Here is a 24548-nt window from a genome sequence, read left to right as displayed (position 1 = left end):
AAACCACTGTAAATGGAAACAATCCCATTGGCTTCATTAGAGTTGGTCAAGATGGTCAAGTCAATGATGCCTACAGATGAGGCAGTATCGAGTCCCCGATTCAGCAAGGTACTTAAGCACATGTTTAACTTAAGCAATGGGGCTACTCAATGTGCTAAAAGTTATGGGCATGCTTAAGAATCTTGTGAATCTGTGCCCAAAAGTCTCAAAAGAAAAAAAAATAGAACAATGTGGCATTGATATAAAAATGAAAAACCTAAATACCACCAAGCGATCTGGCTTCCAAGAGACCCAAAAGCAGACCTGGCACAGACCTGCGAAATGTTCAAGTAAAACTGAAAATCCTATCTGATGAATTTGAGCTTTTCATACTAGCATATTGATGCACTAGAAGACATGACTAAAACCATGTAGTTGCACCATACAAAAAAGGCCAACCTAATTGAGAGAGACAGATGGAGAAATATGGTCAACACTATTAAAATCTGCTGTAGTGCCTAATATACAGGCATTTAAAGTAGACCCTCTCTCCCGGTAACACTGAAGATCCACAGAAGTGTAGTTACTATAATGTATATCAATTTAATGCCAGGCTTTAATTTCCCAAACAGTCTGTTTCAAATGTAAAAGCTTAACTGGCTGTGAGGAATAGGAACCACTCATTGTAAGTCCTTAACAAGGGTAAAAATAAGCCTGAAGTCAGATACAGTAACCAGAGCAAGAGACCTTTTCTATTCTTTTTTATGACCACTCAACCAGTAAGGGAAGAAGCAATTTATGTGTGACTGAAGAAAGATCAGAACTGTTAAAAAGTTTACTAATAAATAATGGAAGAATGGGGTGCATTATTCACAGTATTTCCTGCAATCACAGCTGGTAACAGTCAACGAAAAGGTATAATCAAAACATCTAAAATGCTTGAAGTTAAAAAAACATGATAAACGAAGACAACATAGGTCTAGCATTATTGAACAGTCGCTGGAAAATAAGATTAGCTTTTTATAAGATATACAGCTACAAGGTCATTTCTCTACTAGTAACTGGACCAAGATCACCACTCTCATTTTTCATGGGCTGGTAAACAGCTAACATCCACAGACTTCCTGTGTGACCTTGGCCAAATCACTTAAAGGCTCTGCGCCTCAGTTACCGCATCTGTAAAACGAGACTACTACTACTTCCTTACTCTCACTCTGTCTTGTCTATTTAGGCCACATTCCCGCAGACCATTACACACAATGAGAAAACAGTAACAATCCCGCAAATAATCACCTATGCACTTTCTTTATGTGCACAAGGATTAATGGGACTACTCACATAACTGCATAAAGTTAAGCTTGGGTGTAACTGTTTACAGGACTGGGGTCTTATAATGAATGTTCTTCAGGACAGACACAATCTCTTACTATGCGTATGCACAGCACTTAGCACATTTAGTCCTCCATGTGCCACTATCCTATTACTACGAATGGATGGTAACCATCATTAGTCTTTACGAACCTGTTTTGCATTAAAACTGGTGCCAGAGGCGAATGCTTCCAAAATGGGTGGGTTGTTGAAAACTATTATATTTCATTTTTCTTTTTAATTTCACACAAATATTGTTTGAATTTTCTAACAAGTGTCCCACGTTGCTTGAAATAGGATGAGCCATACCTGATTCTTGCTGAGGAGCTCTCTCTTTTTTGCTCACACTGCTGCTAGGATGAGACTTCTTACGAATCATGGACATAAGGGACCTTTTCAGGAAAATTAAAATGAAGACAGTCACACTGCTTTCTCTTATGAGCAACATCTATACTTTTAACATTGACCCTGAACGTATGTCATATATTGTAAAACGAACCAGCATTGAATGCTTGCTTCACTGATTTATAGTTCTCCTATTTACAAAAAAGAGGTGTTAATCATTTCCATGCAGAGACAGAGGTGAAGCACCCCTAAAAATACAACGATATTAGTTACTTTTCTTTTGTTGTTGCCAGGTATCATGCAGAACACTTAAGATCGGAGTATTAAAAGGTAACATGGCATTGTGACACGTAACAAATTAAAGCCCTCCCGCACAACAAAAAAAATGAATTGCACATATTAATGGCAAGCATTATTCTCCAGAGGACATTGCTAGAGGGTGATCATATCACTCCATCATTTTTCAATGAATATTTGTTAGCCTACATTTACCAGATCAAAAGAAAAGCAGAGTCTATGCGTTCTATTCAAACTAACTAAATAAAAAACCCCACCATGATATGCACTGTGAAATAGATACCTTAAGGCTAAGTATGCCACCAGAATTTAGGGGTTATTTTTAAAATAAAGGTTTACAAAACTTATGACCAACAGAAGTGTTTAATTCTATTGATTAGAAAAAAACATAAAACATTCCTCTGTAGTGTTTGCAAAACAAGCACTTCACCATTATGCTAACACATGAAACCTAAAAAGTGAAAAACTAGAAACCAACCAGAAACAGAATGTGAAACTGATCAGTCTATTTTCATTGTTCAAATTGAAAGAGAAATGCAAAAAGGAAACAGCCACCCTATACAATTCAGAGAAAATTATCTCTTTAATACTCTTTCAGTTTTAGTTTAAGTTATCAACAACACAGAGGGAATTTTGCTTTTAAAATTGTATCTTTGAACTTGGCAATGTACTCTTTTACCAAAAACAAAAAACAAAAAATAAAAAAACAACACACCACACTGTAGAGATGTTTACACTGCTACATAATCTTCTATGGCTAAATTTTATCTGTATATTCCTCATATACTATGACAAAACATCCCAAGAATACTTCAGAATAACATTTTTTTTCCAGTCAAGGAGACAGCCAGACCAAAAAAATACAGTTTCATTAAATAATATTGATTCCTTATAAAGATAAAATAATTTACATCTGGTTCATGTCAAGTTTTGAAATACCCATTTATATTTTAATAATCGTAAGTTGATGATGAATACTCTACTTATACTTACATTGTTGTTGCCGTCTTTCTTTGAACTACCTGTCATGGCAGCTGTAGCGTGTGTGCGTGCATGTATAAAATTAAAAACAAACTTCTGAAAAGATCCCACTTATTGCCCCTATTTGTCATTACGGATTTTTTTTTCTGGCAATCTGAGCTGTTACATAATATGCAAGTTCTTTTGGTTCTACAGACAGTAGATGATACACTTAAGATGAAATAGACTGTCTGCAATCATTCCTGTTTAATTGATCATAGCCTTCAAAAAAAAAAAAAGAATCCATGTCACAATTTAGCTACTTCCAACGTTAAGACACTCTTCAGTGTTTCTCTCATCATCAATTCCAAGGTCTAGGCTTGAAATTTTCCATACCATCTCAGATCACTACACCTTATGAAAGAAAAAAGAAAAGAAAAGAAAAGAAAAGAAAAGAAAAGAAAAGAAAAGAAAAGAAAAGAAAAGAACTGAACTGAAGATCCAGAAACCTGTCCTAAAATACTGATGTATTTAACTCCCAACTTTTAAAGCAATCCATAAAATATGTCCTGCAAAGATAGCTGTGTATGACAGTTACTCTGCACTTTTGAAATTCCTTCATCTGAGTTTCAGATCACATGTAAAAGTTACTCTGCTTTAGCTACTTCAGGCATTTAAATGGATTGTGTCATCCATCCTGATTAGCTATGGAATTTGTCTTTCAAGAGGTGCAGTTTTGTTCCTGGTATGGGAGGAATTTACATACTAAACATTCTATTCAAATGTGTATACAACTGTAATGGAAGTGAATAAAGTAGTTGGGATTGTGTAAAAGAATTAAACAAGTGACATGAGCTAATGAAAAGTAAAAGCAGCTAGAGTCCAAATACGGCTGTTCAAAAGTATATTTTACAGAATCAGCTAAACAATGACAGAACAGGTTGAATTTTCATTGCTAAGCATTGGAATTTTTGTACATTATTCCAATAATTTAACAAGATTTGCATACGTGCAGTAGGACAGAAAATTTCATTCTTAACCTATTAACAGCAAAAAGCAAAGGCCAAGATTTTCAAAAATGTGTCTGAAGTATGACTTCACTGGCAGATGGCAAGTGCTCCGCAGTTTTGAAAAATCAATCCACTTACTCGGGTGTCTAATTGTAGGCATCTAGGCAGAGATTTTCACAGGAGTCTAAGTGAGCTGAGCAATCCAGCAAAGCACTGGAACACATACTTAACTTTAAGCATGTGAATAGTCTTAATGTAGGCCTCTTCAAGCACTTAAAAGATCATGCAGTTCAGTGCTTTGCTGGATTGGTGCCTCACCTGTCAATAAATTTCAGTGTGATTTGGGTGCCACTATGAAAATCTTGTCTAATCTGTTGGATGCTGAGAAGGCTGATTATCCTACCTAAAACCTGGGAACCCACAAATTTAGCTATTTCCATCATCCACACTGGATGGAAAGGCAGATGGATCAAACCCAGCCCTTTTGCTTGCAGAGGATACCCTAACAGCAGTGATTCAGATAAGCACTTCTCTAGGTCACAAAGGAGTCTATAACTTCAGCTATCAGATAAACAGGAAGAACCACCTTTCAAATTCAGATCAAAGAGATACCCCTCCTTCCCTCAAAATCACTGTCTAAATAAGTTGCAACCGATGAAGTGAGCTGTAGCTCATGAAAGCTTATGCTCAAATAAATTTGTTAGTGTAAGGTGCCACAAGTACTCCTTTTCTTTTTTGCGAATACAGACTAACACGGCTGCTACTCTGAAAACTGTCTAAACAGGCCACTGAACTTGAGTACTTCTTGGAGGACAAACACTTACCGAATTGGATTGGGAGGAGGAAGCGGAGGTGGCGGTGGGGGCAGAGGTGGCGGTGCTGGATTTTCTGACCTGTGTATTCGTTTCTGGAGTTCATCAACTGCATAAGAGCAACAGAAAAGCAGAATGAGTTCTCAGCAAAAGCGGTTCCCTATCTGCTAACGGGTGATTTGAAACCAGAGTCCTAAACAGAAGTTTTGCCTGTAAAGAAAGCCACAGATTCATTCAAAAGCAAAATGGCAGCACTTCTCAATGGCTGACCTGCTATGACACTGGGTTAGTGGTGGTTTTTGCACTCATCTTCACCAAGAACACTGATCTAGCTGCATACAATTTCTATAATCAAGGCAACTTCTGAGAATTGAATGCCTAGTTGCATATTATTAAACTCTTCATAACCAATGATTGGAGCCTTAAGGAGAAACCAGAATGACTGCTACATTTCCTAGTTGTGAAAGGGACATCACATCAACTGGAAATCTAGTCAATTAAAAAAAAATCATTTCAGTTTCTACTCTTTACCTTGCGTCGCTTTGATAATTTTTTGCAGGTTTACAGTCATGTTCTTTAAAACATGTTTTTCTCTTCCGTTGCTATGTGAGAGATCTACACAATCAATGGGGGAAGCTACCCCAGTACAAAGAGGAGACAGTGAAAGAGACTATATACACACACACACACACACACATATAAGTGCTGTCAAGTGAACTTAGTGTGGGGGGGAAAAAAAAAGAGGAAAAATATATTTTTCTCTAATGTAATTTAGTTACAATAAATCTTAGCAGCTGCTTCTAAGTATAGAGGGAATTTCAGACAGATGGATTGGGTGGAACTCCCAAAGTGGATCCTCAATTCCTATTAATTATAAATTAATTACATTTTAACTGAAATCCCTTATGTGGCTTTACAAACCCATCTGAGATTCTTATGCTGATGGTGCCCTTTTTAATAATAAAATATGTAAAAGGGAAAAGGAGTACTGTGAATGCACATTCAAATCTACTTTGTGCTTTATGTAAATGAGTGATGGGAGGCTTAAATAATCTCTGTAGAGTCATTCATAAAGAACCTACTATCGTACAGAACAGCACCTGCATATCTTTACTGAAAATCATGTGCAATATTCACCACACCAAAGAATTTTCTCCAACACTAAAGACTATTCAAATGACTTCAGCAGGGCTACTCACGTATCTCCAGCTAAGCCTGGGCTTGAGCCTCTGATTCAGGAAAGCAGTTAGGCCTGAACAGGGAGGGACTTCAGCATGTTTTTAAGGGCTTTTCTGAATCAGAGCCCAAGTTATGGGTTCCCCATAGAATCACAGCAATATAGGACTGGAAGGGACCTCAAGAAGTCATCAAATCCAGACACCTGCTCCATTGCAGGACCAAGTAAATCTAGGCCATGCCTGACGGGTGTTTGTCCAACCTGCTCCTAAAAATCTCCAACGATGGGGATTCCGCAACCTCCTTTTGAAGCCTATTCCAGAGCTTAACTAGCCTTTTCCTAATATCTAACCAAAATTTCCCTTGCTGATGATTAAGTCTGTTACTTCTTGTTCTACCTTCAGTGGATATGGAGAACAATTGATCACTGTTCTCTTTATAATAGCCCTTAACATATTTGCAGACTGTTATCAGTCCCCCTTCCAACCAGTCTTCTTTTCTTAAGACTAAAGATGCCCAGTTTTCTTAACCTTTCCTCATAGATCACATTTTATAAATTTTTTATCGTTTTTGTTGCTCTCCTCGGGACTCTCTCCAATTTGTCCACCTCTTTCCTAAAGTGTGGCATGCAGACCTGGACATGGTACTCCAGCTGAGGCTCACCTGTGCTGAGTAGAGCAGGACAAATATCTCCCATGTCTTACATACGACATTCCTGTTAATACGCCCCAGAACAATACTGTTTTTCACAGCTGCATCATATTGTTGACTGATATCCAATTTGTGATCCACAACACCACCTAGATCCTTGTCAGCAATACCAGCACCTGGCCAGTTATTCCCCATTTTGTATTTGAGCATTTGATTTTTCCTTCCTAAGTGAAGTTCTTTGCAGTTGTATTTATTGAATTTTATCTTGTTGACTTCAGACCAACTCTCGAATTTATAAAGGTATTTTTTAATTCTTATCTTGTCCTTTAACATGCTTGCTACCTTTTCCAGCTTGGTGTCATCTGAAGATTTTATAAGCATCCTATCCACCTCATATTGAAAATATTGAATAGTACCAGATCTAGGACTGACCCATGAGAAACTCCACTAGATACAACCTCCCAGTTTGGTAATGAACCATTGATAACTACAGTAGGGTCTTTCAAAAAGTTGTGCACTCATCTTATAATAATTTTATCTAGACTACACCTTCCTAGTTTGAAATAATGAAATGGCTAATGAAAATGCCATGACGGACTTCGTTAGAAGCTTTACTACAATCAAGATATATCACATCTACTGCTTCCCCCCTACTCACTAGGCCAGTAACCCTGTCAAAGAAGGAAATTAGATTGGCTTGGCATCATTTGTTATTGACAAATCCATGCTGGCTATTCCTTATAGTCCTATTATCCTCCAGATGCTTACAAAATGATGACTTAATAATTTGTTCCAGTGTCTTTCCAGGTATCAAAGTTCAGCTGACTAGTCATGAATTCCCCAGATCCTTTTTGCTCGCCCTTTTAAAATTAGGTACTATGTTTGCCCTTCTCCTGTCTTCACCTCACTTGTCCTTCATGAGTTCTCAAAGATAACTGCTATCAGTTCCAAGATTGCTTCAGCTAGTTCCTTAAGTACTCTGATGAATTTCATCAGGCCCTGCCAACTTGAGCACTTCTAACTTATCTAAATATCCTTTAACCTGACCTTTCCCTATTTTGGCTTGCATTCCTTCCCCCTTGTTGTTAATTTTAATTCATTAAACGTTGAGTATCTGATCCAACTTATAGTGAAAATGCCTACCCAACAGTAGCCAGAATGACCTTATTAGTGTCAGTATAATGATGACAGCCTGGATTACATTTTCAAAGCATTGCATATGACAAGCACACACAATCCCCCATTCAAAATAATGGTATTTCCACATATATCTCATGTTTTGGACATCTGGCTGCCTTCTAGCCACATTGCACATGAAAAACTGTGCCCAAATCAGAATCTGGTGGAAGCTGGGATCAATTTTCAATTTCCCCACTCTCAGAGACACACTGTAATGATGGGAAACTTACACAAGTGTTCAATTCTCAGCATCTTAGAACTTTTATTTAATTCTTTAGGGAAGAGCAAAAACAATGAAGTTAAAAATTTATGGAAAAACTAAACTATCTAAATATGTGTAGCTTGGCTAACCAATGACTCAGAGGGGAGATAATGGAATATAATGATATGACAGATGTAAAACCAAAGGATGGAAAGGAATTCTTTAGTTTTCGGTTTTTTAAACTTAATCACATACTAAATTTAGAATGGCTATCAGAAAATCCATGGCAACCATGTTATCTGGGACTTTTAAAAATAGACTGAACAAGCGAGCCCTAAGAAAATATATTCTAGGGAATTTTATCTGCTTATATGTGCTTATCATGGTAAGCAAGCATCTAACAATCCTGCATTGATTGTGAGATGGACTGCATGATCTAATACATCTTTCCAGTTAAATTCTATGAGTCTATGATTAATCTGACACACACAAAATTGTAACATTTTTTCCAGATCGGTATGCTTTTTCTCCCTGACATTTTCCATCTACACATTCCAGCTGTGTTTGGATAGTTAAACAGTAGTTCACCAGCTGCTAACTATATTTTGAATTTATTATGAAATGGCAATTTTAAATAAAGAGAGTTAAATTACAGTTTTTAGCCTTTAATAGGCATGATGTTGTAAGCTGGTCAGGCACCATTCTAGCATATAAGACTTTGATAACTAAATTACAGTACTTGTTCCACACTGTATGTACTGTAAGTGATTTTTGTCAGTGTTCTTGAGGCTTTGGTTTAGCCTATAAACTGGACAAATAGCAGTCAGAAAGCCAGACAATTTTTTTCAGTCAGATAGTAAGGGGATAAATGTTTAGCACGATGCACAGGGAATTAGACACACAATTCCCAAGGATTTCAGCCATTGAAACCCACATGAGTCATGTAGTTAATTCCCTGTGCCAAGTTCTGAATAAAGTGTTTACCCTTTAAATGTCAGTATCAGAAGAGCCTGTAATATGAGGAAAAACACCTCACTTCAGCAGGAGTTGTTTTCTCACAACTCAGTCTGAAGGGTTAAATCATTCCCACAAATTCACCGATAACTGCTAGATCAAGACTACTAAATGCTTGTGTGGTTTCCTAAGTTGCTTGATAACTTCCACATATGGAAACATGAGAGCTTTCCCCTTCATCATCTGTACAATAGGGGTGCTACATGATAAGCCATGATGTATTATGTGTGTATGTCTGTGAAAGAATTAACAGGACTGTCATGTTCTATTTAGGTATGTCTTTTGAGTCAATGAAAGATATAAGTTTCATCTGAACTTAAAAGGATTATCCTTTCACATGTAAACAGTGCATTGAATCTTTACGTACTGTAGACTCGGAGTTACCTAAAGATTTCATTTTATATACCTGTGGAAGGTGAACAACCACCGACCATGCTGCTTAGTGATCAGACAGGAGGGTGGCAGGCCATCTCACTCTTGAAAACACAGTCCTGTCCTTCAGTGCTTCCCCCATCTCTCCCACAATTTCCAGTCCTTCCCTTTTAAACATAGGGACTTGGGGTCTAGGCCATTGAACAGTCAAGGTCTTTTCCAGCTAGGTTCTCAACCGACGTGAATGCTCTTGTAATATCCTCTTGAAGGGGAACCCTGGTCCACCCCCTCCACTGCTCCAGTCCAGGGCCCTATGGTGGGCAGCTACACTCTACCTTGCAGTGCTATACAACTGCCCCCCAGGCCATCTCCTACCCAAGCCTCCTTTAGCTTCCTAGAATAAACCGAAGAATTTTCTTCAATCAAGTCTCTGACCTGCACACTCAGTCACCTGACTCTCCTTTATAGGTTTGCACAGGTCTGCGCTGTCAGATCTGAGACAATGAGTTCCCAGGCGACACTTCTCCCTCAGAGCAGTCGTCTGCTTCCTTCCACTGCCCACCTGCCTCTGAGCTGCTCTGCTTCCCTTTTTAAAGCCCCTGCCTCTCGTTTGTGCAGGCCCTGCAAGTGTTGCTGGACATGGCTACCTGAGACCAGAGCTGTTCCTTAACCCCTTGTTCTTCAGTGAGGTTTGTATGCCCCATCACAACAAAAGTTTTACAAATTTTTCTACTGAATAGATTCTAGACACGTTGAGTCACTGAACTTCATACTGTGAAACAACAATTATGCACAGATGTTCATGGTTTCATCTCAAAAGTATCTTATATAATTCTATTAGGTCTGCACCAGTGACACTTGAGAGAATTTCACTTCTAAACTTAGTTTAATTAAGTGATTTTACCTGAATGCTTTAGGTTTTTAACTTTTTCTTCAGAGTTCTGCCACTTTAGTTCTAACTCCTTTTTATCCTCTTCCAGAAGTCCCAGCTGCTGCTGTAGACAACTGATCTCCTTATGTAGTGCTTCATTTTCTAGCTTCTCTTCTAATTCTTTAACCTGCAGATGGCAAACACTGGACATTGTTACAATAAAAAAATGCGCATTCTGTCTTTTGCCTTGATGAATAGCTGGGCCATCTACCAGACACTGTAGGCCTTGAGAATATGAGATTAGCAGGAACGCTGTAAACTGCAGTAATATACATGAGAAGACTTTTTAAGCACACATTTTTGAAAGAGTCACAAAGATCTCACTATTAATTTTCTAATTTAACTCCAATTTTGTTTTACAAACATCTCCAGACCTGAAATGTCTAAGACATTTTTTCTTTAGAGATTTAATTGTCTTATTTGAACACAGTTTCTTCATTTGAAGCAAACATGAGCTTTGTGGATTTTTTTTTTTTGTTTGTTTTTAAGTTAACTGATTCTGTTTAAAGTCTCCTAGTGCTTTGGTAATCCATACTAGCACTGCCTTTATCAGGTTTAGTGGCTGGTTCACAGAAGAGTTAAGCACCTACTACCAACTACCAGCTAGTGGAGTAATTCCTTTACCTCCAGCGTTAAAGGAGCATGCTTTCAAGACTTTATTCAGGAAAGAATATGCTCACTCCTTAAACTCACTCCTTCCGCAGTTCATGCAGTTGTCAATGGATGAACTACAGAATGACATCAGATTGAGTGGCAGCATTCAAGCATGTTGAAGCAACCATTTCCATAGCTATTAAATATATACAATTTGGTCTAGTTTACAAAAATCAGAGCTTTTCTATAAGCCAGCTATTACACCTCAAGTATTTTTTAAATAAATATATTATGTGAATCTATCTTTAGCTTTACTGTACATGTGAAGGTACAGCTACCGAGCATTACCCTATGGCAGTGGTCCCCAAACTGTGGTGTGGGGACATGGAGGAACATTCAGGGGGGCGCAGAAGGGCCCAGGCCAGACCCCATGTACCACCCAGCCCTGCTCTGCCCCCACGCTCAGTTCGCACCCCAGCCCGGCTCTGCTCCCAGTCGCAGCCACCGGCCCTGGCTTCCAGCCCTGACTGCAGGTTGGCTTCCAGCCCCAACTGCAGCCCCACTCCCAGCCGAATCCCCAGCTGCAGTACCAGCCCCACTCCTGACTGTTGCCCCAACTCCAATGTGGCCTCCAGGGGGGGGGGGGGCATGGACAAAAAAGTTTGGGGACCACTGCCCTATGACATACACACACTAAAAACTAAAGTGATTTATGGGTGCAGAACCTCAGCTGGTGGAAATGGTCATAGATCCACAGAAACCATACTACATAATCTTACTTCTGAGATGCCATCTTCCTCATGCCTTTCATAACTATGGAGTTTTCCACAGCACCCATATACACAGCATTTTGTATAATTTTTATCTTTTTCTATAGTTCCCCGATACTGTGGAATTTATACTTCCTTCTACTGCTCTCATTTTCCTGCATCTCTGGAACCAGGAACTACCTTCCCATTGCAGGATGCCTGGATCCTGCCTTCTTTTCATTTAAATCCTTCCTGAAAAATCACTGCTTTCCCCAAGGCACATAAATATTAAGGCATGTCACTGTGACATCATCATCACCCCTATTAATTTAAAAAGCAACACTCAAACTTATCCATTGAGTCTTCTAGTGCTTTGGTAATCCATACTAGCACATGCCTTTATCAGGTTTATTGGCTGGTTCACAGAAGAGTTAAGCGCCTACTACCAACTACCAGCTAGTGGGGTAATTCCTTTACCGCCAGTGTTAAAGGAGCATGCTTTCAAGACTTTATTCAGGAAAGAATATGCTTAACTCCATCCCTATTCAGAACATAATTTTAAGTACATGCTTAAAGCTAAGCATGTGCTTACCTGCAGTCTTGAAGAGAGATCCTTTCCTGAATCAGGGTATAAGTGCTGAAGATTTTGTGTTCAGACCCTATCAATGACCCAAAGAGACAGGGGATAGGGCAGGGACCAGACCTCTGCATTTAACTGTGCTGAGCACATTTAATAAATGGCAATCAATATGAGCTTTGAGAAGCTATCTAAAAATCCTATACCTGTACCTTTTGCTGGTGTTGATGTCTCTCCTCTTCCAGTGTTTGGGTCAACTTGGCATTTTCATCTAAAGCTTTCAATAGCTGCTGATCAGGAGCAGAATTTTGCAGAAGCAGATGACTTTGTCTTTTCAACTTGTTTTGTTCAATATACATCTGCCAAAAACAACACCCCCGCCAAAAAAAACCTGAATGATTAAGTAGTCTCCCATCTTAACAGAAACCAGATAAATAATGATAATAAACACAGTGAATCATCTAGCATTGGTTAAAAAACTCAAGGGTGGGGGAGGGGGGAGAAAGTTTACAATAGCTAAGTGCATAAAGTGCCTCCTTGTTAAGAGAACTATGTCATTTATTATGAAAATTGTGTGTGTTTGCAACACTCTGAAATTAAAATTCATAGATTTAAATTAGTATTCCCTGAAGAGATTAAAGCTCACTTGGTATACAAGCAATTACACAGTCAGTTCTTCACTAGATGAGAAATTCAGTCACTTGGATAGGAGCCAAAAGAGCATGGGGTCTGTAACAGTGACCATAGAGAGGCTCATGCCCAATCTAAGTGTCAGATGGTAGATTTTATTCCCGACAACACTTGCCTAGTTCCCAACACAAGCACCATTTACTGGGTGATGGTGGAGTGTGTGCGCGCGCCTACTCCACAGGGAAGGTGGTGCATTATGGTGTGATTTTAGGCTAGTAAAAATGGGGCTGAGAGATAGTCTCAGCAACTTACCTTTAAAGCCATTGTTTCCCTTTTAATTTTGAACTAGCCACTTCTTTCACTTTCCCAAATGTTGATACTTTTGGTTTAGGATGTGGGGGTAAACCATCAGGTTGGTGTCACTACTCCAAGCCTTTTAAATAGGCCACTGGGCCCTCAAAAGGGATGGCACAGGCCTTTGCACAGATCAAATATAGAGGGTACTTCCCTTTGTCTGCTGGAGAGCTCCAGGGAGAATTCCGCTTTCTTGCCATAAAATTCCCCAAGGAGCTACCTCTGCAGCTCTATGCTGCCAATAACAAGGGCTGTGCCTGAAATCAGTGGGGGGAGGGTGGGGTTGGGTGAGCAAGGAATCCAGGATGGGCCCCAAGAGAACCCGATCTTTGTAGCAGAAATGACATGTGTAACTAGGAGAGGAGATTTCTGATGAGAATGCTGGGTGTAGCACAGCCAGTGTTTATTCTGTGGGAGACACTTTCTATCATTTATGAAAAAACATCCCAGTACAGTGATTGTCCCCAAATTGTTGAAAAATTAATCCACTGTTCAGCAGAATGATTTATGACCAAATTATTATAAATGCAAAGTTCTATGAAATCTTGACAGTTTCCCTCACTACTTATTTCCTGGCCAAAGTTACCACCACAACTGTCTGACAAACTATTTCTTCCAGTCCACTATTATTGGACTTATGGGTATATTATTAAAAAAAGAAATGCAATCAGATGTCTGTGTATTTATTTATTTGGCTGAGTTTTGTAGCAAGTTTCTATCCAGCACTCTGTTGGGCTATGTTTCTGTTGGGCTACATAATGTATTATTATGGAGGTTGATAATAAAAAGGGCAGCTACTGATCTCGCTGAACTTAAAGGCCTTGTTTACTGTGACAAAGCTCTGTCCTTGCCTCTGTGGGTCCCATGTTTCCTGGCGGATTTCACTAGCCTCAGAGGCTCACTGCGACCCTCCACGTAACCCTTCTTTCTCTAGAGACAAGGGTCACAGTCTACTGAGCCATTTTCATCATAAGCCAGCGAGGGAGGTGAGGAGAAGTTATCCTTCCTTGCACAGTCTCTGTTGTCTCCCAGTCTCAGTGATTAATCAGGGGCAAAGGAGGGGGAGGAGCCCGGGCCCACCCTCTACTCCGGGCTCCAGCCCGGGGACCCTAATAGTATCAGCTATGGTAGCTGATCTTTTAGAAACATGACCTATACAATTCCCTGGGCTACTTCCCCCACAGCAGCCCTCACTTCCTCAAGCTCCATTTCACCCTTACTTCAGGGCCTCCTTCCTTGTACCTGATATGGTGTGTACTGCTCAGTCTCTCCAACAGCACAACTTCCTCCCACAGCGCCTGACTTCCACATCCACCTGACTAACTGGGAGGCTTTTAACTAGTTTCAGCCAGTCCCTGATTCGCTTCAGGTGTCCCAATCAACCTAGCCTTCTCCCTGCCTTCTGGAAAGTTCTTAATTGGCCCCAGGTGTCTTAATTGACCTGGAGAAGCTGCCATTTCACTTATCCTGGTACCAGGGATTTGTTTAGCCTGGAGCTAATATAGCTATCTCCCACTACTCTTCAATAGCCATCTGGCCTTACCCCGTCACACTACATTCCCACTTACTTCGGTATAACTTATGTCGCTCAGCGGTGTGAATAAGGCACTCCCTTGAGCGAAGTAAGTTACACCAACTTAAGCGCCAGTGTGGACAGTGCTATGTCAGCAGGAGAATTACCACTGTAGCGCTTCTAGTGTAGACTAGCCCTAATTTTTGATACAGTCTAGATGACTCACAAATGCAATCTGAGTGCAAAAACAGAGAGAGAATCGATGTGGCCTTAATATTAAAAAAGCCAACAAAGAACCCCTCATTGGGTAGAGCTATGCAGTGGAAAAGGCACTAAAGAATGGAAAGCACCCAGGGAAGAGAAAACTATGACTACAAGCTCCAGTCCTGCACTTGTATAAAAACAGGGACTGTTGTGGGGGTGTGGGACCACAACACAGCAGAAATTAGCTTCCTGTGACAACTGCAGTGACTCTTCTCTGAAACAAGGTAATGGTTTATCTTCCTCATGGTCACTTTGAGTAGTGGGCCAGGATTAAGTTTAAGTCAGCCTTGCTCCACCCTTGGTCACCTTCACTTTCAATACAAATCCTGGTCCCCTTCACCTTCCTTTAGAAAAGAAGAAAGAGAGCACAGTGCAGCAAATGGATCAGAGATTTCCTCTGGAGACCTCACTATATGGAACTAATTGTCCTGTGCAGTACTTATATACTACAGTGATGGGTGCTATACAAAAAACACTAAGATGGGCAGATGGCTGTATTTCTGACTATGGTATGCACAGCATTCCCTTCTGCACACTGAAACATGATCGGGGGCCATACTGTCCTACAAATATATGTTAAAAGACCCATTAAACAATATTAAAACTGTGCCATAAACTGACCAAAAGCAAAGAAGAAATTCAGATTTAAAGCTGGCTGCCCATCTGAAATTTTGAATGTCTGGCAGGTAGCCCATTATATTACATATACTTGGGTTTTCTAGATCAGGAGATTAAATCATAAAACATCTTTGAACAGTAATAATTTAACTGCTTACAGGTATTTCTAGAGCATTCCTCACCAGAGTATAAAATGTATTGTCTGCCAGGGAGAGCAAGACAATTGAGTCAGGTAAAGACATACAGCATTTAATGTTTACAGATTCTCATTACCTGACAGTGGAAGAGATCTTTGACCCTGATATGGCAATGAGCTCCATCCTGGCACCTACGTAGCACCCAACTGACTTCAATGAGGGTCTGCATGGACCCAGTGATCTGGCCACACAGATCCCAACTGACTCCATTGAGGTGGCATTCTGAGTCACATATTATGGAACATAAAGGACATATTAGAAAAATTGCTTCTATTTTACACCCTCATTTTTACACCCAGGATCTGTTGGTAGCCTGAATGCTCTCTTTTGTGCCTATAATTGATGCTGTCTGCAGTTTACTGCAGGCACTAAATTAGAAACAGAGTGAAAACTTCTTTAAATATCTCAAAAAGAGGCACACTGAAAATCCAGCACGCAGTTATTATGCATGAGCAGAAGCCATTTTAAAAAGGTTTAATTTCTGTGCCATGTTATTTTGGTTTGCACAATATAAGAACTATTAGGCTATCTGGTGAGCTAATATTTAGCAAGGTTTCATTTTTCAGTTATACTAGAATGAAGTAACATTGCAAATATGTACATTTAAAATTGCTTCTGGATTGAAGTATTTATGGCCACTTTCAGCCTGTATCACCATTTTATAATTCATCCATAACCCTATGGAAACAAGGTTATTAATGGAAAGGATGTCGCAGCCTTAAACTGGGATAACACATTTCCAGTAAGAACGACAGGCTTGGTTTATTGGAAGGAGAGAGCATTCTTTACTCAGAACCTACACTGACTCAATGCTTCACCAACAGGAGCTTACCATAGTATAAGTGGAGTCTTGGAATCAAATTGATCCCTGAATTTGCATTGCCCTGCATCCTCAGTTGTGGTTTAGGATCTGATCCAGCTCTACTGTAGTCTATGGGAATCTTTCCATTGACTTCAAAGGGTGCCGGATTGGGTCCTCAAATGGGGTGTGTAATGCTACAAAACCACAATGGTCGCATTTTACACTCACTTTGCACTGGTGTCTGTGATTTACAGGAGAGGCAAGGTAAAAAAGAATCAGGACTGGGAACTTCAAAGTTATACCACAGATCAATCTGGCATATGGAGTCTTGAAACCAATAATGCCACTGATAAACAATAACAAAGTCACTTAGTCACACAGAATAGTTGCCCAGTGAAATTTAAGTCCTCTCTGAAAAGAAAGACAGAACACGAGAAAACAGCATAACAGTTTCTCTATAATTCCGCTGTGGAAAAATGTTTAGCAGCCCAAATTAAGGTGCATGCAATATGTTATTAATAGAGCTGGTCACAGGGTTTTCAGTCAAAACATTTTCCTGCTAAAAAACGGGATTTAGTCAAAAAACTCAGTGTATTCATATGAAAAAAACTGAAATTTTTTTTCAAAATTTTCTTGACAAGTTTCAAAGCTAAATGAAAATTTTTACTTCAGAATTGAAAAATTTGTTTTCAAAATTCCAGATTTCGATCCTTTCACTCCCTTTTTTGCCAACAAATCTAAGGAATGAATGATGGCTATAATTTGGGGAGGGTTCCCTTTGTGCACTCTAACTTTTCCAAACTACCTCAGCTTTTGAAAGCCTACTGAGTGACAAAAGGAAACATTAAACACTGCAACACAGCCCATCAGTAGATTTTGAAAAAACAGAGAAAATTGTAATAATTTTATTTCAAGGTTTTCCTGTGAAAATCAAACATTTTCTATCAAAAAACTGAGTGAAAACTTTTTGTTCAAAAATGTCACAGAAAACTGCCTGGGTTTTTCAACTACTTCTACTTTATTACTTTCTTAGCATCACAGATAATGTGCATGGTGCTTACAATATGGAGAAATGAAGATTTCTAAGCCAAAAAATGCTTCCTGTGTATGAGCTTGACCCTGTAATCATGCATGGGAATAATTTATTCACATGAGTAGTCCCACTGACTTAAAATATTATACCTATGCTTAAGTATTTGCAAGATCAGGCCCTAAATTAAGGGAACAAAACAGGATAGGAGAGAAAATACTAAGTGAAGCAGAATGAGAGGGTAAAATATGATTATACCCTCATTTGGGAGGTCAATTTGTCTGCACTAAATAAGACATTAATTTTTATTTTATATATAAAAATTAAATGTCCAGGACCATCTAATTAAAACACATTTCAGCAGCACAGAAACTTGCACGTAGCACCAAAATATCAAACAAAGTGTTTGCTGACAGGGCAAAAGAATGTTCTCCAATTAACATTTTCCTGTTTTAGCATCATACAGAATGGATTATATTATTCTATATATTTCTAAGGCACCCAGCCTTGTTGTATTTGGATGCCACTGAATCCATTTAGAAACAGATCAGATGCTTCTTGGAAGAGGAGAAAATCTCTTAACCCTCTTCCCAACAGATTAAATGGCAGACTTCAGAGGAATCAGATCTAGGCGGTACACTTTCTAGAGCACACAACTTTGGCCATTTCACAAGTCTGTTCTTAGATGAAAGCTTGATGAGAGAGATTAGTCTTGTATCATGCTCTAAAGGTGGCAAGATTCAAGCTCAGGGTCTAAGACCTAAACATATCCCTCCTCTATTTCAATTATTTTCAGTTCAACCAGCTAGGCAGTGAATTAATTATTGTCACTAGGCTTGGAAGGATTACCGTATCAGTAAATGTCAATTTTGTCATTTTCACATAAAAATATTTCCTCAGAAGATAATCAAAATTTACAGATAGACAAAGAAAAATGCTGCTGGAAAGATTATTAGAGTTTGATGTAAGGATATTTATTTTGTATAATTTGACATGAGATGTTGACAATTTGTGTTTTAACAGTTACAAAGCTTTAGCTTTTTGAATCTCAACATCCACTATCATTAAATAATTCTTGTCTGACTCCTCCCATTATTCCCTGCAACTGTGAAAATTTAAATAGATAAAAGTAAAAAAAAATGCTTAAAAATAAACAGATATTATCCATCAAAAGTTAAAGTTGAATTCTGCCAAGCTTAATTATTACATACCAGCTTTTCTTAAGCCGTCCTTGGCAATACATAGACGCAAGTACGCATAACAAAAAGTCTTTCAAGGAGCACAGGTCTTGTGGTATCCACTTGCAGACATGTCACATGGTCATTATAAACGACTCAAACGCTATTAATGGCTCCAAAAAAGAGTTCTGGTGCAGCTCATCACTAATGCAACACACTCAGATCTCTGACTCAATTGCATGCAATCTCATGAGGGGCACAGGTCATCATCGTTTGTAGCAATTATGACAGTCCTTCTTAACAGTCACAAAAAGAATAACAGCATCTGCCCTTTTTATATAGGAAGGTTCAATCCTGGATTAAATAAAGTGCCAGCCAAGCACTTTCACAGGGCCCCATAATAAGAAGGGGCATCCTGAAGGTAACAAAGTTAAATACAGACACTGTACTGTACAGTTGATGTATACATACAGACAGACACATTGTACTGTATATACACACTTTTAAAATGCATCTGTAACGGTCAGGCATTGAGAGGAAAATTAAAGCAAGCTGCAGGCAGGGCATGGTACAGGGTTCTTTCAAAACCTATATTAAAAAGGGGACTATAAAAATGTGAATTTACCCCTGGATATAACCTAGGTTGGCCTCTTAAAATATACCAGCTGAATCCAAACCATTCTGCCGCTCACTATAAACATTTACAGAAGCCTGTTTCTTTCACCAAGTGATATGTTTCGGGCAGCGACTGTACCAATACCCAAAGTAAGAGCAGCCCTAAAAAACCTGCACAGCAACTCTACACTTGCTTTTCATTTTTCTCACATACAGGCAGCATAAAACAACAGCCTTGCACTCTAATTTGGAGGAACATACTACCTCATTTCTCAGCAAGGTTTCAAAAGTAATCTCAGGCGCAGGTATTGTATTTGAGCCAACGAGAGATGCTAACTAAGTGTCTACAAGTACTTTACAAGTATCCTTGTAAGGCAAGATATATGCTTAATAAATCTTTTATATTTAATATTTTATTAAGCATATGTGATTGCAGCATTAAGATCCTTAGCTCTGCTCCCTGCCCCTTCCCCCCCGCCCAGCACTGTCATATCTTCCTTTTATGGTATCTAACAGTTCGCTTTCCTTTGTGGAATACTGCTTTTCAGGTCTAGCCTCTACATTATTGCTGTGGCCTTCAAGATCCCCTCTCTGTGCCTTTGTTTTCTTGTATAGCATTCGACAAAAAACTGATGAATCTTAAAATGTCTCTTAAAACATGACACTAGCATTTTGATTACACTTGCCAAGATCCCTAGGTTAACAGCCCTGGCTTATTCAGGTGGATACAGATTTTCTATTCCCTCATCTTTCCCCCCCCCCACCATTTATTTAGTCCTTTTATTCAGATTCCTGTAGCTTTTACAAAGGATGACTCACTTTAAATCCTTTTCCTTTCTCCTCCTTCCTCACCACAGCTGACAATATTTACTCAGTTTCTTTAGAACCTCTAAAGAGAATGAATTCTAATGTTTGAAGTTGCATCATTTTTGATTAATTAAATACATATTATGGTGGTGCTAGCAGAATGACTATAATTAAAGCTGCACTGGATTTTTTTTTAAAATCAAAAGCTTTGATTTTCAAGTGTTCTCTCATTCCTACGTGTGTGCGCGCTCGCTCTCTCTCTCTCACCTGCACCAAGCACACACATTCCCCTCCCAACTGCCTGCACTTCAGCGGCAGATTCTCATCCCTTATAGCAAAGACAGGGGGCACAAAAAGCATCACAAATAAATGCACCCTATTCCAGCTGCCGGCACCGTTTCCTGACTACCACTATCTCAGTAGTAATGGTATCCTAAGAGTGTCACCTGGGAGATGCATAACCATGCAGGGAAGGGTTTGATTTGAATGGGTGGGCCCTGTCCTCCACCTACTGGACATGCAGAGCTCCCACTGAAATTAAGAGGAACTGCAGGTGTTCAATCTCTTTAAATAAATAAATAAGGCCCCTCTAGGTAAAGTGCCCCTATTTTCAAAATAAAAAGCCAGGACAATATTTCTTGGCTCAAAAAATAGTCATATAAAAGACAGAAGTGCACTATGATAAAGCGTGTGTGCTGGCATTACTATTACTACAGCTCATTACTCAACAGTGACACATGCATATTACTTAGAGTAGTGGCTTATTTCCAGGAACAGTGTTCAGAATGAGTTTATCATGAAGCTCTGAATAAGTGTGGTTAACATTAACTTTGAGCGAAAGAATGGCTTTGACAGGGTCTCCGCTCACTCCAAATATCGTTCATCACAATGAACTCAGGGGCCGGGCAGGAGGGTCCCATGGGCCGGATGTGGCTCGTGGGCCATAGTTTGCCCATCTCTGCCCTAAGGGCATACTTCAAAGGCCATCCCTTTCCCTAGGTGTTTGTGGTTGGAAGGGTGTGTGCTGAAGGCCACCATGTAAGAAAGAATGATTTTTGTTCTGTTCAATGGATTTTTATTTCCCTTTTGACTGGTCATTCCTGGTTATTTGGGGGAGGCTGCTAGATTTACTCTAGTTGGTACTGTACAAGTGCATTTTTAACATATGGCAGATGCCTTCAGGCACTCTCTTATGCATCATGTAAATCCAAATCTGCTTTGGTTACTAACTAATTAATCAAACAATTAAGGATTTAGTAACTGAACTGTACCTAACTGAAACATGCCTATACGCAGTGGTTCAAGACTATGGGCTTGTCTACACAGAGACATAGGTCCAGACTGTCAATGGGATTCAGGCTCCTAGCTACTTAAATCCTTTTTGAAAATGAGATTTAGGCTTTCAAGCCAGGTAGGCAATGCAACAGTAAGTGTGGTAATGCCTAAATACTAGGGCTGTTGATTAAACGCAGTTAACTCATGCAATTAACTAAAAAAAATTAATCGCAATTGCCATTTTAATCGCATTGTTAAACAATAGAATACCAATTGAAACAGTATTTTTCAACTCGCCTCATAAAAGTACCGTAATGCAATCTCTTTATCATGAAAATACAACTTACAAATGTAGATTATTTTTTGTTACATAACTTCACTCAAAAACAAAACAATGCAAAACTTTAGAGCCTAAAAGTCCACTCAGTCCTACTTCTTGTTCAGCCAATCACTAAGACAAACAAGTTGGTTTACATTTATAGGAGACAATGCTGCCCGCTTCTTATTTACAATGTCACCAGAAAGTAAGAACAGGCATTTGCATGGGACTTTTGCAGCCGGCATTGCAAGGTATTACATGCCAGATATGCTAAACATTCGTATGCCCCTTCATGCTTCGGCCACCATTCCAGAGGACACGCTTCCATACTGATAATGCTGGTTAAAAAAATAATGCATTAATTAAATTTGTGATTGAACTCCTTAGGGGAAAATTGTACGTCTCCAGCTCTATTTTATCTGCATTCTGCCATATATTTCCTTTATAGTAGTCTTGGATGATGACTCAGCACATGTTCATTTTAAGAATGCTTTCACTGCAGATTTGACAAAATGCAAAGAAGGTACCAATGTGAGATTTCTAAAGACAGCTACAGCACTCAACTCAAGGTTTAAGAATCTGGAGTGCCTTCTAAAATTGGAGAGGTACAAGGTGTGAAGCATGCTTTCAGAAGTCTTAAAAGAGCAACACTCCGATGCGGAAACTACAGAACCCAGACCACAAAAAAATCAACCTTCTGCTAGTGACATCTGAGTCAGATGATGAAAATGAACATGCGTCAGTCCGCACTGCTTTGGATTGTTACAGAGCAGAACCCATCATCAGCATGGATGCATGCCACCTGGAATGCTGGTTGAAGCAAGAAGGTACATATGAATCTTTATAGCACCTGGCATGTAAATAACTTGTGACACCAGCTACAACAGTGCCATGAGAACACCTGTTTTCACTTTCAGGTGACATTGTGAACAAGAAATGGGCAGCATTATCTCCTGCAAATGTAAACAAACTTGTTTGTCTGAGCAATTGGCTGAACAAGAAATAGGACTGAGTGGACTTGTAGGCTCTACGAGTTTTACATTTTGTTTTGTTTTTGAATGCAATTTTTTTTGTTCATAATTCTACATTTGTAAGTTCAATTTTCATGATAAAGAGGTTGCACTACAATACTTGTATTAGGTGAACTGAAAAATACAATTTCTTTTGTTTTTTATAGTGCAAATATTTGTAATCAAAAATAAAGTGAGCACTGTACACTTTGTATTCTGTGTTATAATTGAAATCAATATATTTGAAAATGTAGAAAACATCCAAAAATATTTAAATAAATGGTATTTTATTATTAATAGTGTGATTAATCACAATTAATTTTTTTAATCGCTTGACATCCCTACTAAATACCTTTAAAAATCTGGGTCAAGGTGCACGGCAAGCCAGGGTGTTTTCCATTTCAAAAGAACAGTAATGCCAAAGTACACCATGGAACTTTTACTGCAAAGAGCAGGGTCCACATGGCTAGTTAGCACGTGGCAAGGTAGCGCACTGTAGGTTCACACCCCAACTTGCTGCACACAAAGTCTCCATGTAGACAAGCCCTTACTGTTACTCTCAGACATACTATATCTTTACTAGTTTAAGTAGCTGAAACATTGTTCCACAGTTTCTGGGATTATTGGGAGCAGATTTTTTTTTTTAAAATACAGTAACAGCATAAGACATGTTTCCTGAAGAACGATGTGTTGCAGATCTAGTTCAGCATGTTGTTGTTCTTGTTGACATATTCTTTAGGGATTGTCCTTGGTAACAGGTTGTAGTTCTCTGAAAAAAAATGTATAGCCAATGACACTTGATAACCTGTCAACTATCTAATGAAGGCTTTTCTTTTTAGAGTGGTTCACTGTCATCCTTTTCTCACTTTTCTATTTTCAATGTGGATAAGATGCACAGGAATGCAAAAGGGGCAGTGTGATTGTTGAGCTGATTGTGACGTGTATCAGAAGACGGTAGGTGCCTGTATTTGACTATTTTAATTATAAATATATAGGGGGAAAAAAATCAGACCAACCACCTGCAAACAAATAAACACGGGAATCTTCTCTGGAAAATGCTGCCTCCTTCGCCCTACTCTTACTCTATTTCTGTTGCCTGCACTTGTCTTTTTTCGATAGTTTTCAAAGGAACAATAGGTCATTCATGTCTATGTAGATGGTCCAATCCTGCAAAGCCTTAAATACATGAGTACTCCTTATTCACTAAAGCAGTCCGATTGAAGTCAATGGGACAGATCCTAAACTGAAGTAAATTGTTACAGTTTTGAAATTATTGGAAGTTAAATGCCCAGATGCTTTTGAAAATCCCACTAGATACTAATCTGTGTCTTAAGATACTTAACTACCCTTTAATATCTGGCCCTATATGAATGAGTGATAACCTAGCAGAACATAATACCCTCGTCTTTGAAACTCTTATCTTTCTCCTTCAATATCTGTACTAATGAATAACTGGTCCAATTATTCAAATGCAAAGCTGAACAGGAACTAGAAACAGTTATTTGCTATGCGTGCAGCAGCAATGCACACTAGTTATGGAGCTGGAAAGCCTTATAAGCGTCATGCTGTCGGCAGAGACCCTCTCTTGGCTTATGGGCTGTTGGGAGGGGAGAATGAACCTGGTACCTTTGGTTCTAAAAGCCTCTAAGAAATCCAGCTCTGCTAGCCAAGCCTACAGCAGGCTCATCAACCTCTGTAGGCCTCAACCTCATCAACCTCT

General features: G+C 39.1%; 1 protein-coding gene across 4 annotated transcripts in view; it reads right to left on the bottom strand.

Annotated features, from left to right (window-relative positions):
- SHTN1 (shootin 1) overlaps positions 1 to 24548 on the bottom strand; it is a 91434-nt gene that overhangs the window by 23386 nt on the left and 43500 nt on the right. For all 4 annotated transcript variants that reach the window (XR_006282753.1, XR_006282754.1, XM_038411550.2 and 1 more), the window contains 4 exons: positions 12429 to 12575; positions 10270 to 10423; positions 4784 to 4880; positions 1657 to 1739 (listed from right to left, as the gene is read on the bottom strand). Coding sequence is in view for 2 of the 4 variants with exons in the window: in XM_038411550.2 (XP_038267478.1) it covers positions 1657 to 1739; positions 4784 to 4880; positions 10270 to 10423; positions 12429 to 12575 (481 nt within the window). In the remaining 2 variants the exon portion in view is untranslated. The remainder of the gene's footprint in view (positions 1 to 1656; positions 1740 to 4783; positions 4881 to 10269; positions 10424 to 12428; positions 12576 to 24548) is intronic.

This window comes from Dermochelys coriacea, chromosome 7 (genome assembly GCF_009764565.3).
Source record: "Dermochelys coriacea isolate rDerCor1 chromosome 7, rDerCor1.pri.v4, whole genome shotgun sequence".
In the NCBI taxonomy this organism is placed as follows: Eukaryota; Metazoa; Chordata; order Testudines; family Dermochelyidae; genus Dermochelys; species Dermochelys coriacea.
The sequence above is the reverse complement of the archived record's forward strand: the minus strand, read 5'-3'. Positions and strand labels throughout refer to the sequence as shown.